We start from the raw sequence: 19,020 nt of genomic DNA, 5'->3' as shown, positions 1-19,020 counted from the left end.
AAATTCACTCAATAACAACTTTTCAAACAGAAAGGAACTTGGGCCTCAAAACTCCTGCAATGGACACAATGAATGGATACTTCTGGAACGTACTTCTGGAACGTACTTCTGGAATGTACTTCTGGAATGTACTTCTGGAATGTACTTCTGGAATGTACTTCTGGAGGCGGGAAAAAGTCCATCACAAAGAAATGGACGACACAAACATCAAGCGACCAACGATGAAGGACTGGACCGACATTGGGACAGACATCAGGCAAATGGAAAAATGACATTCAGACTTAATATGAAAATGGAAAACTTTGATGAAAAAATTTACTATATGGGATTTTTTACTGTTTTCTTCATGTTTTGTCATACTGTTTGTGCTGATACACTGAGTGGACACTGAGTGGACACTGAGTGGACACTGGGTGGACACTGGGTGGACACTGAGTGGACACTGGGTGGACAGTGAGTGGACACTGAGTGGACACTGGGTGGACAGTGAGGGACACTAGGTGGACACTGAGTGGACACTGGGTGGACACTGGGTGGACACTGAGTGGACACTGGGTGGACAGTGAGTGGACACTGAGTGGACACTGGGTGGACAGTGAGGGACACTAGGTGGACACTGAGTGGACACTGGGTGGACACTGGGGGGACACTGGGTGGACACTGGCACTGGGTGGACACTGAGTGGACACTGGATGGACACGGCAGGTAAAGGTGTGTCTCACCTGTGTGGGCGTGGCGCGTGTCGTTGTCTCGGTCCCAGGCCTCGACGATCACAGTGAAGGCTCTCTGGAACACACAGGGCAAAGGTCAAAGGTCAGCGGAGGTCATGCTAACACGGCTAACATGCTTTTGCTAATGGGAAACATGAGCTTCAGCCACAGGTCCGTCTGCTGAGAGGAGGAGCTGAGAGGAGGAGCTGAGAGGAGGAGCTGAGAGGAGGAGCTGAGAGGAGGAGCTAAGAGGAGGAGCTGTGAGGAGGAGCTGTGAGGAGGAGCTGAGAGGAGGAGCTGTGAGGAGGAGCTGAGAAGAGGAGCTGAGAGGAGGAGCTGAGAGGAGGAGCTTTGAGGAGGAGCTGTGAGGAGGAGCTGAGAAGAGGAGCTGAGAGGAGGAGCTGAGAGGAGGAGCTGAGAGGAGGAGCTGTGAGGAGGAGCTGTGAGGAGGAGCTGAGAGGAGGAGCTGTGAGGAGGAGCTGAGAAGAGGAGCTGAGAGGAGGAGCTGAGAGGAGGAGCTTTGAGGAGGAGCTGTGAGGAGGAGCTGAGAAGAGGAGCTGAGAGGAGGAGCTGAGAGGAGGAGCTGAGAGGAGGAGCTGTGAGGAGGAGCTGAGAGGAGGAGCTGTGAGGAGGAGCTGTGAGGAGGAACTGAGAGGAGGAACTGAGGGGAGGAGCTGTGAGGAGGAGCTGTGAGGAGGAACTGAGAGGAGGAACTGAGAGGAGGAGCTAATATTTTCCCACCCTCCTCGTCCCACCCTCCTTGTCCTCGCCCCACCCTCTCTGTTCCACCCTCCTTGTCCCACCCTCCTCGTCCTTGTCCCACCCTCCTTGTCCCACCCTCCTCGTCCTTGTCCCACCCTCCTTGTCCCACCCTCCTCCTCCTTGTCCCACCCTCCTTGTCCCACCCTCCTCGTCCTTGTCCCACCCTCCTTGTCCCACCCTCCTCCTCCTTGTCCCACCCTCCTTGTCCCACCCTCCTCGTCCTTGTCCCACCCTCCTTGTCCCACCCTCCCCCTCCTTGTCCCACCCTCCTCGTCCCACCCTCTCCGTCCCACCCTTGTTTCAGGTGCTCGTCTGTGTTTTCCTCTAACACTCTCTGGACAGCTGTGCGTTCCCATGACCTTGGCTCGCCCCGCTTCCGCCCCGGGGCAGATTACACGGCGGCGAGGCCGAGCAGGGGGCTGATTACAGAGCGGCGAGGCGGCGGCGTTTCTGCTTCCGTGACTCGGAGGAGAAGGGGAGAGGCAGGTGAGGGAGGAGAAGGGGGAAGAGGGAGGTGAGGAGGCAGGTGAGGGAGGAGAGGAGGGAAGGCAGGTGAGAGAGGAGGCAGGTGAAGGAGCAGAGGAGGCAGGTGAGGAAGGTGAGGGAGGAGAGGGGGGAACGAGAGGGGAGAAGAGGTGAGGAGGCAGGTGAGGCACGAAGGCATTGAATAATAACGATCAATAATCGTTGGCTAAAATAGTGAAAAAGAGCGAGAGGTTCCCGCCTGTTTAGGTCCTGTTTAGGTCCTGTTTAGGTCCTGTTTAACGCCCTCTACAGGTCCGTCCACGTCACTGTGCCTCCGAGCGCCTCACAGCGCGAAGGTGCCTGGTTCGATTCCGAGATAACGACCGACGACGCACAACATAAAACACAAATACAGCGTCACACAATGTTCCGTCTTTAACGTGCGTGTCATGGTTCTGCCCCGGGGCGGCCGTGACTCCAGAGCCGCCGGGCCAGAAATAGAGCCACATTTTCAGCGCATTCCTGTCCGTCACATCACATTCCGAAGCGGCGAGCTCGGGGCGCAAACACGAGCGCATCATAATGTTTACCACGACACATGAGGTCATCGCGTCCAATGAGAGGAAGGACTCGAAGCCACAAGCTGCTGGCTGAGAGGCGCAGGACGACCACTGTGACACATGACCGTGACTGATGACTCCGTCTAAATGTATCACCCATTTACTGCATTTACTACTTATTAAGGACAAATATTATGCTAAATTGTCCTTTTCTCTCTTTTTCTCAACCTGCGATGTTTTCTCGACATTTTCAACGTTTTCTTGACGTTTTCTCAACGTTTTCAACGTTTTCTCAACGTTTTCTCTACGTTTTCTCGACATTTACTCGACATTTTCTCGACCTGTGACGTTTTCTCGACCCGTGACATTTCTCGACCTCTAATTACTACTTTTCTGAATATTTCGTTAAAAACACACAAACCAGCACAACAAACTTCCATAAAGCTGGTTTATTCTCACGGCCTGAGCATGAAGTCCTCAAATCTGGAGGTCTTTAGGACTCGGGGTGACTGAGTCCTACACGAGGCAAAGACCTTTTCCCTGCAGCACTTTTTGTCCTGGATTTTGGGGCAGATGCAGTTTTGACTCGTCCTCGTGAGAAGAGTGAGGTCATGAGACGAGATTATCAGGAGACACGTTGCTCTGGACAACCCAGACTTAAACGCACAACTGATCAGAAGAGAGAGAACAGACGATTTGGCGGATAATGATGAAAAAAAGACTGTTTTATTCATCTGCAGAGGCGTGTGCAGGTTTCTGATAACTTCCTTTGTTTTTGCCACATTCGGGGACAGATCGGTTGAGACATCAGATCTACGACCGTCCCAGTATCGTCCGCAAACGTATAAACGCCGTTGGGACGTTTTGCCGCGCAGACCGCAAAGAACGGGCAGATTTCTTGCTCCGATTGTCGCAAACGTTGTTGTTTTTTTATCTGGTACAAAACTATCACCTCTTCCCAGTACGTTTCCTTCCCTCGCCATCCCGTGGACCTGCCCCGTCGCCTGTGCGAAACGCTCCCTCTCGACGCTCCACTTTGCCGTCCTCTTGGCCCCGAGGCGGAGGGTAAAGTGTGTTAGCCATTGTGGCCGGCGTCTTGTGCGGAACAAAAGACTCCTCCGGTTACGCTGAGGTTTAGATCGCCGATAAGAGACGGATCCAGAGGCCGATACCGAGCGTTATTGTCCGGGATCGGTTACAGCAGCTTTCGTTTCGAGGAAAACTGTCATAAACCCGGGATTGTGTCGATGGAAAGTGGCGTGTGGTCAAGTATTTTGGATTTTTGAACCTGTTTTCCACTCTGCGACATAAAAAACTGACACCGCCCAGATGTTCTTAGTAAATATGATCCAAACTGTACGTGAATTATACTTTTTAAACTAGGGTGCACAGTAACAGTTTTGCCTCATTTCTTTGACTTCTCTCAAAGCCTCTACGCCGCGTTTGAACCTCTCTTTATGTCATGCTAATGCTAATGCTAATGCTAATGCTAGACGCATTATTACTTGGAAATATCATGTTTACATATTGCCCTGCTGCAATGCTAAAAGCAACAAAATGTGGATAAATGCGAGAAAATGGTACAAAAAAGTGTGACTAATAGTGACAAAAAAATTAAAAAGCGACAAATGAGTGTGAGTAAAAATGCGAGTAGAGGAAACAAAAACACGATTATACGTGACAAAAATGTGACAGCGGCAAAAATATGACTAGATTAGAACCTTAAAAAAAATCTGATAGTGGTAAAAATGTGGCAAAATCTAAAACCGATAAAAACATGAGAAAAGTGTATTTCATAGTCTTTGGATCATGTCAGACGCTTTATGACCTGGAAATATCATATTCTGGCTCTTGATAAAGCGAGTGCCATGTGGCGATAAACAGGAAACGGCTGATGCTAACGTGCTTTGCTAGCTTTGTTTTGCTAAGCATGTGGGCTCTGTCATTACCCGATTTGGCAAACATTTTAGTTAGTTTAGTTAACCCATTGAAAAGGTGAGCCGGGGTAAAGGAAAGACTTGACTCATTTGTTTACCCGTTTTCATGCCGGTTATACAAAAGCAGCCTAACGCACAGCAGTTAGCTTTAGTGTTCTCACTGATCATACACAACCTTGAAATATTATAATTGTTTTTTCTGATAAATACAATCTCAAAGTCTGTAAAAATGTTGATGAACCTTAGCAAACGGAGCAGAGCTGAGTAAAGTCTGACTTAAGATGTAAAACGGTTAAGTTTAGTGATAATAATAAGCTAAAACGAGCTAAAACGATCACTTGTGTTCCTCTGTCAAAGATTAAACCCAATAAAAAAACACACCTTATCAGCAGATTTTGACTGGACTAGTTCATTTTAAACTCTTTGTAGCAGAGTTTACAAGTGTTTTTTACAACTTTCAAAGAGCTTTGCGTCACAGAACTCGCTAAAAGTTCAACATTTCACACATTTCAAGTCCCAAAGCTCAAACAAAATGAATGGTTTCTGAATATAACCCTCATATTAACCCTTATTTCATCCAGAATGTGAAATAATATAGTGCCTAAAATAAACATTTGCCAAAAAAATGCAAAAAAACCCATCTAATTCTAACATTCCATGCCACAACCAGACTGTAAACAAGAGCCAAACTCCACATAAACGACACAACAGTTCTGACCTGACACACAATAAGACCATAAAACACCTTTAATTAGTCCAACCATGATAAATATTTACTACATGTTTTACTCCAGCGAGTCAGAGTTAGGTTAGAGGTTCATGGTTCTGTGGTAGAACTCTCACGGTTTATGGTCCTGGTTCATGGTTCTGTGGTAGAACTCTCACGGTTTATGGTCCTGGTTCATGGTTCTGTGGTAGAACTCTCACGGTTTATGGTCCTGGTTCATGGTTCTGTGGTGGAACTCTCATGGTTTATGGTCCTGGTTCATGGTTCTGTGGTAGGACTCTCATGGTTTATGGTCCTGGTTCATGGTTCTGTGGTGGAATTCTCATGGTTTATGGTCCTGGTTCAGCCTCAGAACGTGGAGACATTATTCCGCTCCAGAGACGTGACTGTGCCCATTTAAAGGACCTTCAGATCGACCTTCAGATCGTCCTTCAGATCGACCTTCGGATCGACCTTCAAATCGACCTTCGGATCGACCTTCAGATCGTCCTTCAGATCGACCTTCAGATCGACCTTCGGATCGACCTTCAGATCGACCTTCGGATCGACCTTCAGATCGTCCTTCAGATCGACCTTCAGATCGACCTTCAGATCATCCTTCAGATCGACCTTCAGATCGTCCTTCAGATCGACCTTCAGATCGTCCTTCAGATCGACCTTCAGATCGACCTTCAGAACGTCCTTCAGATTGACCTTCAGATTGACCTTCAGATCGACCTTCAGATTGACAGGACACGTTCGCTCACAGCTCCAGCCTCGATCATGACATCGTAAAACTCTTGAACATCGTCTTTTTCCAATGTCCTCGTCTCATCGTCTTCTAAAGCTCCACTGGGGAATCTTTGTTTTTTTGCACATTGGAGCGACAAAACTGTAAATGACCTTTGACCTCGATCACGTGACACTCGTGACGAAAGAGTCAAAGTCTTTTGGTTCTCTCCTCCTCCTACTCTCCTCCTTCTCTTCCTCCTCTCCTCCTTCCATTCCTCCTTTTCTTCCTCCTGTCCTCCTCTCCTCATTCTCTTCCTCCTCCTCTTCCTCCTCTCCTCATTCTCTTCCTCCTTCTCTCCCTCCTCTCCTCCTCCTCTTCCTCCTCTCCTCCTTCTCTTCCTCAGCTCCTTCTCCTCTTCCTCCTCCTCCTCCTCTCCTCCTTTTTTCCTCCTTCTCTTCCTCCTCTCTTCCTCCTCTCCTTCTTCTCTTCATCCTCTTCTTCCTCCTCCCCTCCTCTCCTCCTCCTCTTCCTCCTCTCCTCCTCCTTCTCCTCCTCTTCCTCCTCCTCTTCTCCTCCTCTCCTCCTTCTCTTCCTCCTCTCCTCCTCCTCTTCCTCCTCTCCTCCTCCTCCTCCTCTTCTGCCTCCTTCGCTTCCTCCTCTCCTCCTCTTCTCCTCCTCTCCTCCTTCTCTTCCTCCTCCTCTCCTCCTTCTCTTCCTCTCCTCCTCCCCTCCTCCTCCTCTCTTCCTCCTCTTCCTCCTCTCCTCCTTCTCTTCCTCCTCCTTTCCTCCTCCTCTTCCTCCTCTCCTCCTTCTCTTCCTCCTCACCTCCTCCTCTCCTCCTTCTCTTCCTCCTCTTCCTCCTCCTTCTCCTCCTCCTCTCCTCCTCCTCCTCTTCCTCTTCCTCCTCTCCTCCTCTTCTCCTCCTTCTCTTCCTCCTCTCCTCCACCTCTCCTCCTCCTCTTCCTCCTCTCCTCCTCCTCTCCTCCTCTCTTCCTCCTTCTCTTCCTCCTCTCCTCCTCCCCTTCCTCCTCTCCTCCTCCTCTCCTCCTCCTCTTCCTCCTTCTCTACCTCCTCTCCTCCTCCTCTTCCTCCTCTCCTCCTCCTCTTCCTCCTCTCCTCCTCCTCTCCTCCTCTCTTCCTCCTTCTCTTCCTCCTCTCCTCCTCCCCTTCCTCCTCTCCTCCTCCTTTCCTCCTCCTCTTCCTCCTTCTCTACCTCCTCCTCTCTTCCTCCTCCTCTCTTCCTCCTCTCCTCGCACAAAGCCCTCGATAGTCTCTTTGTTTGGGGACAAAGCTTAGGCGTATTCGCTCCACTTTGAGACACTCACTCTGAGCGTGATATTAGCGCCGTGGGAAAGGCCCGGGAGGCGTCGGCCACAATAACCACCGCGAGAACGCCATCGACAGACACGAGAACGCCATCGACAGACACGAGAACGCCATCGACAGACACGACAACGCCATCGACAGACACGAGAACGCCATCGACAGACACGAGAACGCCATCAACAGACACGAGAACGCCATCGACAGACACGAGAACGCCATCGACAGACACGACAACGCCATCGACAGACACGACAACGCCATCGACAGACACAAGAACGCCATCGACAGACACAAAAACGCCATCCACAGACACGAGAACGCCATCCACAGACACAACAACGCCATCGACAGACACAACAACGCCATCGACAGACACAATAACGCCATCCACAGACACAAGAACGCCATCCACAGACACAACAACGCCATCGACAGACACGAGAACGCCATCGACAGACAGAAGAACGCCATCCACAGACACATCAACGTCATCCACAGACACAACAACGCCATTGACAGACACAACAACGCCATCGACAGACACAAGAGCGCCATCGACAGACACAAGAACGCCATTGACAGACACAACAACGCCATCGACAGACACGAGAACGCCATCGACAGACACAATGCCATCGACAGACACAAGAACGCCATCGACAGACACAAGAACGCTATCGACAGACACGAGAACGCCATTGACAGACACAACAACGCCATCGACAGACACAACAACGCCATCGACAGACACAACAACGCCATCAACAGACACAACAACTCCATCAACAGACACGAGAACGCCATCGACAGACACGAGAATGCCATCGACAGACACAACAACGCCATCGACAGACACAACAACGCCATCAACAGACACAAGAACGCCATCGACAGACACGAGAATGCCATCGACAGACACAACAACGCCATCGACAGACACGAGAACGCCATCGACAGACACAATGCCATCGACAGACACAAGAACGCCATCGACAGACACAAGAACGCTATCGACAGACACGAGAACGCCATTGACAGACACAACAACGCCATCGACAGACACAACAACGCCATCGACAGACACAACAACGCCATCGACAGACACAACGCCATCGACAGACACAACAACGCCATCGACAGACAAAACAACGCCATCCACAGACTCAAGAACGCCATCGTCAGACACGAGAATGCCATCGACAGACACAACGCCATCGACAGACACAAGAACGCCATCGACAGACACGAGAACGCCATCAACAGACACAACAACGCCATCAACAGACACAACAACGCCATCGACAGACACAACAACGCCATCGACAGACACAACAACGCCATCGACAGACACAACAACGCCATCGACAGACACAACAACGCCATCAACAGACACAACAACGCCATCAACAGACACGAGAACGCCATCGACAGACACGAGAATGCCATCGACAGACACAACAACGCCATCGACAGACACAACAACGCCATCAACAGACACAAGAACGCCATCGACAGACACAACAACGCCATCGACAGACACAACAACGCCATCGACAGACACAACAACGCCATCAACAGACACAACAACGCCATCAACAGACACGAGAACGCCATCGACAGACACGAGAATGCCATCGACAGACACAACAACGCCATCAACAGACACAACAACGCCATCAACAGACACAAGAACGCCATCGACAGACACGAGAATGCCATCGACAGACACAACAACGCCATCGACAGGCACAACAACGCCATCGACAGAAACGAGAACGCCATTGACAGACACAACAACGCCATCGACAGCCACAAGAACGCCATCGACAGACACAAGAACGCCATCGACAGCCACAAGAACGCCATCGACAGCCACAAGAACGCCATCGACAGACACAACAACGCCATCGACAGACACAACAACGCCATCGACAGACACAACAACGCCATCAACAGACACGAGAACGCCATCGACAGACACGAGAATGCCATCGACAGACACAACAACGCCATCGACAGACACAACAACGCCATCGACAGACACAAGAACGCCATTGACAGACACAACAACGCCATCGACAGACACAACAACGCCATCGACAGACACAACAACGCCATCGACAGACACAACGCCATCGACAGACACAACAACGCCATCGACAGACAAAACAACGCCATCCACAGACTCAAGAACGCCATCGTCAGACACGAGAATGCCATCGACAGACACAACGCCATCGACAGACACAAGAACGCCATCGACAGACACGAGAACGCCATCAACAGACACAACAACGCCATCAACAGACACAACAACGCCATCGACAGACACAACAACGCCATCGACAGACACAACAACGCCATCGACAGACACAACAACGCCATCGACAGACACAACAACGCCATCAACAGACACAACAACGCCATCAACAGACACGAGAACGCCATCGACAGACACGAGAATGCCATCGACAGACACAACAACGCCATCGACAGACACAACAACGCCATCAACAGACACAAGAACGCCATCGACAGACACAACAACGCCATCGACAGACACAACAACGCCATCGACAGACACAACAACGCCATCAACAGACACAACAACGCCATCAACAGACACGAGAACGCCATCGACAGACACGAGAATGCCATCGACAGACACAACAACGCCATCGACAGACACAACAACGCCATCAACAGACACAAGAACGCCATCGACAGACACGAGAATGCCATCGACAGACACAACAACGCCATCAACAGACACAACAACGCCATCAACAGACACAAGAACGCCATCGACAGACACGAGAATGCCATCGACAGACACAACAACGCCATCGACAGGCACAACAACGCCATCGACAGAAACGAGAACGCCATTGACAGACACAACAACGCCATCGACAGCCACAAGAACGCCATCGACAGACACAACAACGCCATCGACAGCCACAAGAACGCCATCGACAGACACAAGAACGCCATCGACAGACACAAGAACGCCATCGACAGCCACAAGAACGCCATCGACAGACACAACAACGCCATCGACAGACACAACAACGCCATCGACAGACACAACAACGCCATCAACAGACACGAGAATGCCATCGACAGACACAACAACGCCATCGACAGACACAACAACGCCATCGACAGACACAAGAACGCCATCGACAGACACAAGAACGCCATCGACAGACACAAGAACGCCATCGACAGACACAAGAACGCCATCGACAGCCACAACAACGCCATCGACAGACACAACAACGCCATCGACAGATACAATCGGCTTAAGAACATCACAAACGCTCCTGCTTGGTCTTTAATCATGTCTCATATCTTAAACATTCTAGTGACTCATTTTACGACGTTCCGAATAAGATCGTCCACGTTCTCATCGAATTCGATATCGTTTTTTGCGTTGTTGACGTGCGATGACGCGTTTAAAACGAATGTAGAACAGTGGGAAAACCCTCCGTCTGCAACGCGTTCAGCCAAAGAAAACAGTCAAACTAACAAACAGAAGCGTGTGGTTTGGATTTTTGAGGAAGAACTCGGTCTGAGAAGCATTAACTTGGCAAGAGCGATCACCATGACGACAAAAAGACACGACAAAAATCAACAGAGCAAATGACACACACACACACACACACACGATCAGCCTCAGATTATACAGCTCATACCATGTCAAAATAAGAGTTTGTTTGTTTGTTGTTTGTTGTTAGCATTAGCTTCGAGCCACAAACACTTCGTAAACACGTTGGGACGTCCTGCTTTACCGTGTCAGTGACATCACTCACAGATCACGGTCCACTCTGTGATATTTAAGAACTATTCAAATTCACCTTTAATACTTCCATTTTCCCTCCAGCCTTTCAAAATAAAACTACTTTGCCTCATGCTCTTATTGTGATAGAATTCCGTCTTTTAATACTAACATCCTCTGATTCAGCTCGCATCATAACACTTTGCCTGCAGCCCTTCAAATTAAAACAGTTTTTTTTCCCTCTTGTGCTCTTATTTTGGCGGTTCACCTTTCTCCCCCTTTATGAATAACATATTCTGACACTATCACACTTTTTTCCCGAAGCCTTTTCTGATCGTCTCCGATGCCAAAACGCTGCCGAGGTTCCCACGCCTCGGCCCCGCGTCCGATTGGCCCGCGCGGTTTCCCACGCTCCTCCTGGGCGTGCGATTGGCCGCCGCGCCCGCTCAGATGTGCTAATGCGTTACCTGCTTTTCTTAATCATCAGCCGCGGCCCGACGACGGCGGCAGGTCCGCGCTCGAGTTCAACCTTCTCTAAAGTCGAGTGGTTTCGCACACGCTCAGATAACGCTTCGTGCCAGATTAGATTAGGATTAGGTCACGTGACTTCCTGTTGTCCAAACGCCGCCGTGTTCAATTCCGACCTCGAACATCGAAACTGAACCATTTTATTGTTGTTAAATATGAACGAAACTGTCAAACTTGAATTACATCCACTAAAGAAACTAAAATATCACATAAAAGTGGCAGAGACTGGACCAATCACAGAGCAGCGTTGCGGTGTGGGCGGAGCCAAATAAAACGTACGGTATCATGATGACTACACTTTATTTTACATCCACCAAAGAAACCAAAATATCACATAGAAACTACATGTTTTTAAATCCTCAAGTGGTGCAGAGACGGGACCAATCACAGAGCAGCGTTGCGGTGTGGGCGGAGCCAAAAGTGAAGAGCCCGTTATTACCAGATTATCATAAAATTTAGCCGTTTTACATCTTTAATTAGACTTAACATTCATAAACAGCTCAATTGTGATATTTTTATGCCGTTTGAACATGTTTTTAATCAAGAAAACTGTTAAAAGTACATTTTAAACACTGATAAACGAAATGTTCGTTAAGTCTTTGCTTAGTTTATGTCATTATCATAAAGTGTTTCCAAATTTACTTTTAAATTCACTTTTTTCTGGATAAAATCATGTTCAAACCTCATAAATATTACACTCTTGAGCTGTTTATGAATGTTACGTCCAACTGAAGATGTAAAACGGCTAAATTTGGGGATAATCTGGTAATAACAGGCTCTTCACCTTTGGATCCGCCCCTGAAAAAAGTTTTGTTTGTAGCGGCGAAAACACCTGTAATTGAATAAATGCGCGACGGATCCGTTTAATGCCGCAGTGCGCAACATTCCAGCCGAGACCACGTCGTCCCCACGGAAACGAGCGTCAGAAACGTTATGAAATATGAACTGCCAAAGCGCTGGAAATGACTAATGACGAATAATAATGACGTTTCAACTAGTTTAATGAAGATTAAACCAGGACTAAACCAGGTCTAAACCAGGTCTAAACCAGGACTAAACCAGGACTAAACCAGGACTAAACCAGGACTAAACCAGGACTAAACTGGGACTAAACCAGGACTAAACCAGGACTAAACCAGGTCTAAACCAGGTCTAAACCAGGACTAAACCAGGACTAAACTGGGACTAAACCAGGTCTAAACCAGGTCTAAACCAGGACTAAACCAGGACTAAACTGGGACTAAACCAGGACTAAACCAGGACTAAACCAGGACTAAACTGGGACTAAAGCAGGACTAAACCAGGTCTAAACCAGGTCTAAACCAGGACTAAACTGGGACTAAAGCAGGACTAAACCAGGTCTAAACCAGGTCTAAACCAGGACTAAACTGGGACTAAACCAGGACTAAACCAGGTCTAAACCAGGTCTAAACCAGGACTAAACTGGGACTAAACCAGGACTAAACCAGGTCTAAACCGGGACTAAACCGGGACTAAACTGGGACTAAACCAGGACTAAACTAGGACTAAACCAGGACTAAACCAGGACTAAAGCAGGACTAAAGCAGGACTAAAGCAGGACTAAACCAGGTCTAAACCAGGTCTAAACCAGGACTAAACCAGGACTAAACCGGGTCTAAACTCCACGTTAGCGCCGGTGAAGCGGTGTAAAGCTGCACTCACCGGCCACGCGAACTGAAAGGGGATGACGACTCTGCCGCCGCCCGCCGCTCTGGCCCCGCCCCTCATCGTGAAACTGTTCCCGCCCAGGACCGCGGTGCTGTCGGTCCCGTACGTGCAGGGGCCCGCGGTGGTCACCTCGCCCTGGTACTCCTTCAGACACACACGGACATACGTGTCGCACTGGTCGGCGCCGCACTGGCCCCCGGGCGAAGCGGGGTCGGCGTCGCAGCACTCGCCGCTCAGGAGCACGCCGCCCGGGTTCTGCACCGACAGCAGCTGGAGCTCGAAGAAACCCGTCGCCTCGGAAACCTGCAGAGACCAGACGTCAGGGGAGAGCACGACACGAGCCACGTTTAAACCGGTTCAGTCAAAGTCACCCCCCACGCTCACCCCCCACGCTCACCCCCCACGCTCACCCCCCACGCTCACCCCCCACAGTCACCCCCCACGCTCACCCCCCACAGTCACCCCCCACAGTCACCCCCCACAGTCACCCCCCACGCTCACCCCCCACGCTCACCCCCCACGCTCACCCCCCACGCTCACCCCCCACAGTCACCCCCCACAGTCACCCCCCACAGTCACCCCCCACGCTCACCCCCCACGCTCACCCCCCACAGTCACCCCCCACACTCACCCCCCACGCTCACCCCCCACGCTCACCCCCCACGCTCACCCCCCACAGTCACCCCCCACGCTCACCCCCCACGCTCACCCCCCACGCTCACCCCCCACACTCACCCCCCACACTCACCCCCCACACTCACCCCCCACAGTCACCCCCCACGCTCACCCCCCACAGTCACCCCCCACACTCACCCCCCACACTCACCCCCCACACTCACCCCCCACACTCACCCCCCACAGTCACCCCCCACGCTCACCCCCCACAGTCACCCCCCACGCTCACCCCCCACGCTCACCCCCCACGCTCACCCCCCACACTCACTCACCCCCCCACGAACCCCCCCACACGAACCCCCCACACGAACCCCCCACACGAACCCCCCCACGCTCACCCCCCACGCTCACCCCCCACGCTCACCCCCCACGCTCACCCCCCACGCTCACCCCCCACAGTCACCCCCCACAGTCACCCCCCACGCTCACCCCCCACGCTCACCCCCCACGCTCACCCCCCACAGTCACCCCCCACGCTCACCCCCCACGCTCACCCCCCACAGTCACCCCCCACGCTCACCCCCCACGCTCACCCCCCACAGTCACCCCCCACAGTCACCCCCCACGCTCACCCCCCACGCTCACCCCCCACGCTCACCCCCCACAGTCACCCCCCACAGTCACCCCCCACGCTCACCCCCCACGCTCACCCCCCACACTCACCCCCCACACTCACCCCCCACGCTCACCCCCCACACTCACCCCCACACTCACCCCCCACAGTCACCCCCCACGCTCACCCCCCACAGTCACCCCCCACACTCACCCCCCACGCTCACCCCCCACGCTCACCCCCCACGCTCACCCCCCACGCTCACCCCCCACACTCACTCACCCCCCCACGAACCCCCCCACACGAACCCCCCACACGAACCCCCCACACGAACCCCCCACACGAACCCCCCACACGAACCCCCCCACACTCACTCACCCGCCCATACTCACCCTCCACACGAACCCCCCCACACACTCACCCCCCACACCCCCCCACACTCACCCCCCCAAACCCACCCCCCCACACGAACCCCCCACACGAACCCCCCACACGAACCCCCCCACACTCACTCACCCGCCCATACTCACCCCCCACACTCACTCACCCCCCCACACTCACCCCCCCAAACCCACCCCCCCACACTCACCCCCCACACGAACCCTCCACACGAACCCGCCCACACTCACCCCCCCACACACTCACCCACCACACTCACCCCCCCACTCACTTACTCACCCCCCACACGAACCCCCCACACGAACCCCCCACACACTCACCCCCCACACTCACTCACCCCCCACACTCACCCCCCCACACGAACCCCCCCACACGAACTCCTACACCAGGACTACACCAGGTCTGAAGTGGGACTGTGTGAGGACTACAGCAGAACTTCATTCAGAACTTAATCGAGTTTGGACTAATTTTAGATCTGGACCAAAGAAGAACTTCATTACTTCTCTCTCTCCCTCTCTCCTCTCTCTCTCTCCCTCTCTTCTCTCTCTCTCCCTCCATCTCTCTCTCTCTCTCTCTCTCTAACAGCTGTTTATAAATGTAACTGGTGCATCAGTCCGAGATAAAGAGAAGGAGAGAGGGAGGTAAAAGAGAGAGGAGAGAGGGAGGAAACAAGGAGGTAAGAATGAAGGCATGAAAGAAAGGGAACGAGAGAAAGAAAGGAGTGTGTGGAATGAGAGTCTCTCAGAACATCTCAGGACTGTGAAGGATCTGCAAGATCTGCACGGATTATCATTCTAGAGCCAGGGCTGCATTTAGACCTGGTTTAGTCCTGGTTTAGTCCTGGTTTAGTCCTGGTTTAGTCCTGGTTTAGACCTGGTTTAGACCTGGTTTAGACCTGGTTTAGACCTGGTTTAGACTTGATGAAGTACAGCCGCTGGCGTTGCCAGGTTTGTTTTGGTTGGTTTGGGCGCTTCACGTTTGACCTCTGCACAAACCATAATGCTGCGCTGTGATTGGTTCAGTCGAACAGTGGAACAGGGGGATTCTCACAAACGTTTGTCCTGGTTTAGCACTGATTTAGACCTGGTTTAGCACTGATTTAGTCCTGGTTTAGTCCTGGTTTAGGCCCGCTTTAGTGCTGGTTTAGACCTGGTTTAGACCTGGTTTAGTCCTGGTTTAGCACTGATTAAGACCTGGTTTAGACCTGGTTTAGTCCTGGTTTAGACCTGGTTTAGACCTGGTTTAGACCTGGTTTAGACCTAGTTTAGACCTGGTTTAGTCCTGGTTTAGACCTGGTTTAGACCTGGTTTAGACCTGGTTTAGACCTGGTTTAGTCCTGGTTTAGTCCTGGTTCAGACCCACTCACTGGAAGAGCAGAGGGGACCGTACATAACCCTGTCGTGCTCCTGAGCGTGCACAGCTGGAGCTTCTACATCTGCAACATTTGTGGGAAAAAATGTCACTTTTACTGAAGGACGAGCATCAGCATTTAGCTTCAAGAGTCAAAGTGTAAAAGGAGTCCAGGTTTAGTCCTGGTTTAGTCCTTGCTTAGTCCTGGTTTAGTTTTGGTTTAGTCCTGGTTTAGTCCTGGTTTAGCCCTGGTTTAGTCCTGGTTTAGCCCTGGTTTAGTCCTGGTTTAGACCTGGTTTAGCTCTGGTTTAGTCCTGGTTTAGTCCTGGTTTAGCCCTGGTTTAGTCCTGGTTTAATCCTGGTTTAGCCCTGGTTTAGTCCTGGTTTAGTCCTGGTTTAGTCCTGGTTTAGCCCTGGTTTAGTCCTGGTTTAGTCCTGGTTTAGCCCTGGTTTAGTCCTGGTTTAGTCCTGGTTTAGTCCTGGTTTAGCCCTGGTTTAGTCCTGGTTTAGCCCTGGTTCCGTTTCGGGTTTCGTCTTGGTTTATTTCCAAGTTTGATGCAGTGAATGTGAAAGTGTGAACAGCCAAACTCTGGATCTGATCCTAGAGCAGCAGATCCGGACTGAGCCAGGACCAGGACCAGGACAAGGACCAGGACCAGGACCAGATCCAGGACCAGGACCAGGACCAGATCCAGAGCAGGACCAGGACCAGATCCAGGACCAGGACCAGATCCAGAGCAGGACCAGGACAAGGACCAGATCCAGAGCAGGACCAGGACAAGGACCAGGACCAGGACCAGATCCAGGACCAGGACCAGATCCAGAGCAGGACCAGGACAAGGACCAGGACCAGGACCAGGACCAGATCCAGGACCAGGACCAGATCCAGAGCAGGACCAGGACAAGGACCAGGACCAGGACCAGGACCAGATCCAGGACCAGGACCAGATCCAGAGCAGGACCAGGACAAGGACCAGACATGGACAAGATCCGAACTGAACCAGGACCAGGACCAGGACCAGATCCAGGACCAGGACCAGGACCAGGACCAGGACCAGGTGTGTTTAGTGCAGCTCTGGACTTGGTCTGGACCTGGTTTAGTCCAGGATCAGATCCAAATAGAATCCCAGTTTGATGTGGTCAAGGTGCAAACGTGACCGCGGCATAAATGGCATAAATCTGGACTAAAGTGGACTAAATACAGCAAAACCGAGACACATTTACATTTATATTTATAAGCGGCGAGTTTTTTCTTTTGCAAAAGTTCAAACGCGTCACACGCAATTTGTTATAAAATCTTTCAACTGTAAATGTTTTTTCAGTTGGACAAGGATTTGACTGAAAAAATGTTCATGCAAAGTCCCGCTGAGAGTGTCCTTCAGTCAAACTGAGTCAACCTGAGTCAAACTGAGTCAAACTGAGTAAAACTGAGTAAAACTGAGTAAAACTGAGTAAAACTGAGTCAAACCGAGTCAAACCGAGTCAAACTGAGTCAAACCGAGTCAAACCGAGTCAAACTGAGTCAAACCGAGTCAACCCGAGTCAAACTGAGTCAAACCGAGTCAAACCGAGTCAAACTGAGTCAAACCGAGTCAACCCGAGTCAAACTGAGTAAAACTGAGTCAAACCGAGTCAACCCGAGTCAACCTGAGTCAAACTGAGTCAAACCGAGTCAAACCGAGTCAAACTGAGTCAAACCGAGTCAACCCGAGTCAACCTGAGTCAAACTGAGTCAAACCGAGTCAAATCGAGTCAAGCCATGTCCACGGCCGCAGAGGCGCGCGGGGCTCGTGGACACGTCGGTGCGGACGCGCGGGACTCACCTGCGCGCGCGGCGACAGCGCAAGAAAAACGGCCACAAACACAAAGTTATTCCCAGAGTAATTCCACATGTTTGGTCCTGAACGTCCTTCAGAAGCTCCAGGACGTGACGCTCCGGCGCATCGCGAGGCCCCGCGAGGACCGGGAGGACAGAGAAATGAAGCCGGGATCGAGCGCTTGTCCTCGGCTCCAGAGCGCGGTCCGCGTCGCTGCTTCGGTTCCTACGGCGCGCGCGCACTGACTGAGCGCTCCACGGGACGAGTAGCGGGACAGAGGGGGACACGAGCGCCCCGGGGGGGGGGGGGGGGGGGGAGAAGCGGAGGGAGGCGAGGGCTAATGGGGGAGCGAGGAGGAGCCACGGGAGGCAGCGGGGAGCCAATGGGAGAGCGAGGAGAGGAGAGCGGAGCGTGGTTTACGCGCTGTCAGTGACGTGCGTGTGTTTCACCTGTGCGTGGGACCGGACAGATGAGGGGGGGAGGGGAGAGAGAGAGGGAGAAAGGGGGGGAGAGAGGGGGAGAGAGGGAGAGGGAGAGGGAGAGGGAGAGGGGGGGAGAGAGGGGGAGAGAGAGAGGGAGAGGGGGGAGAGAGGGAGAGGGAGAAAGGGGGGGAGAGAGGGGGAGAGAGGGAGAGGGAGAGGGAGAGGGAGAGGGAGAGGGAGAGAGAGAGGGAGAGGGGGGGAGAGAGGGGGAGAGAGAGAGGGAGAGAGAGAGAGAGAGAGGGAGAGGGGGGGAGAGAGGGGGAGAGAGAGAGGGAGAGAGAGAGAGAGGGAGAGGGGGGGAGAGAGGGGGAGAGAGAGAGGGAGAGGGGGGAGAAAGGGGGGGAGAGAGAGAGAAAGAGAGGGGGGAGAGAGAGAGAGGGAGAGGGGGGAGAAAGGGGGGAAAGAGAGAGAGGGAGAGGGGGGAGAAAGGGGGGAGAGAGAGAGAGGGAGAGGGGGGAGAAAGGGGGAAGAGAGAGAGGGAGAGGGGGAGAGAGGGAGAGGGGGGAGAGAGGGGGGAGTATGCAGGGGGGGTGTCTGTTGGAGACGC

The 19,020-nt window shown here is 52.2% G+C and overlaps 1 protein-coding gene across 2 annotated transcripts in view; it reads right to left on the bottom strand.

The window, feature by feature from the left end:
- Positions 1 to 18,218, bottom strand: part of LOC140370096 (protein jagged-2-like) — a 70,456-nt gene extending 52,238 nt beyond the window's left edge. For both annotated transcript variants that reach the window (XM_072457051.1, XM_072457052.1), the window contains exons 1-3: positions 17,998 to 18,218; positions 13,192 to 13,500; positions 723 to 786 (exon numbers count right to left, since the gene is read on the bottom strand). In XM_072457051.1, the coding sequence (XP_072313152.1) occupies positions 723 to 786; positions 13,192 to 13,500; positions 17,998 to 18,066 (442 nt within the window). In that variant the 5' untranslated portion in view covers positions 18,067 to 18,218. The remainder of the gene's footprint in view (positions 1 to 722; positions 787 to 13,191; positions 13,501 to 17,997) is intronic.
- Positions 18,219 to 19,020: the final 802 nt, after the last annotated feature.

Source organism: Eucyclogobius newberryi, unplaced genomic scaffold, assembly GCF_026437365.1.
Source record: "Eucyclogobius newberryi isolate DKJ021-1_F unplaced genomic scaffold, fEucNew1.0.hap1 SCAF_21, whole genome shotgun sequence".
In the NCBI taxonomy this organism is placed as follows: domain Eukaryota; kingdom Metazoa; phylum Chordata; class Actinopteri; order Gobiiformes; family Gobiidae; genus Eucyclogobius; species Eucyclogobius newberryi.
Note: the sequence above shows the minus strand (reverse complement) of the source record. Positions and strands in the feature narration are given on the sequence as shown.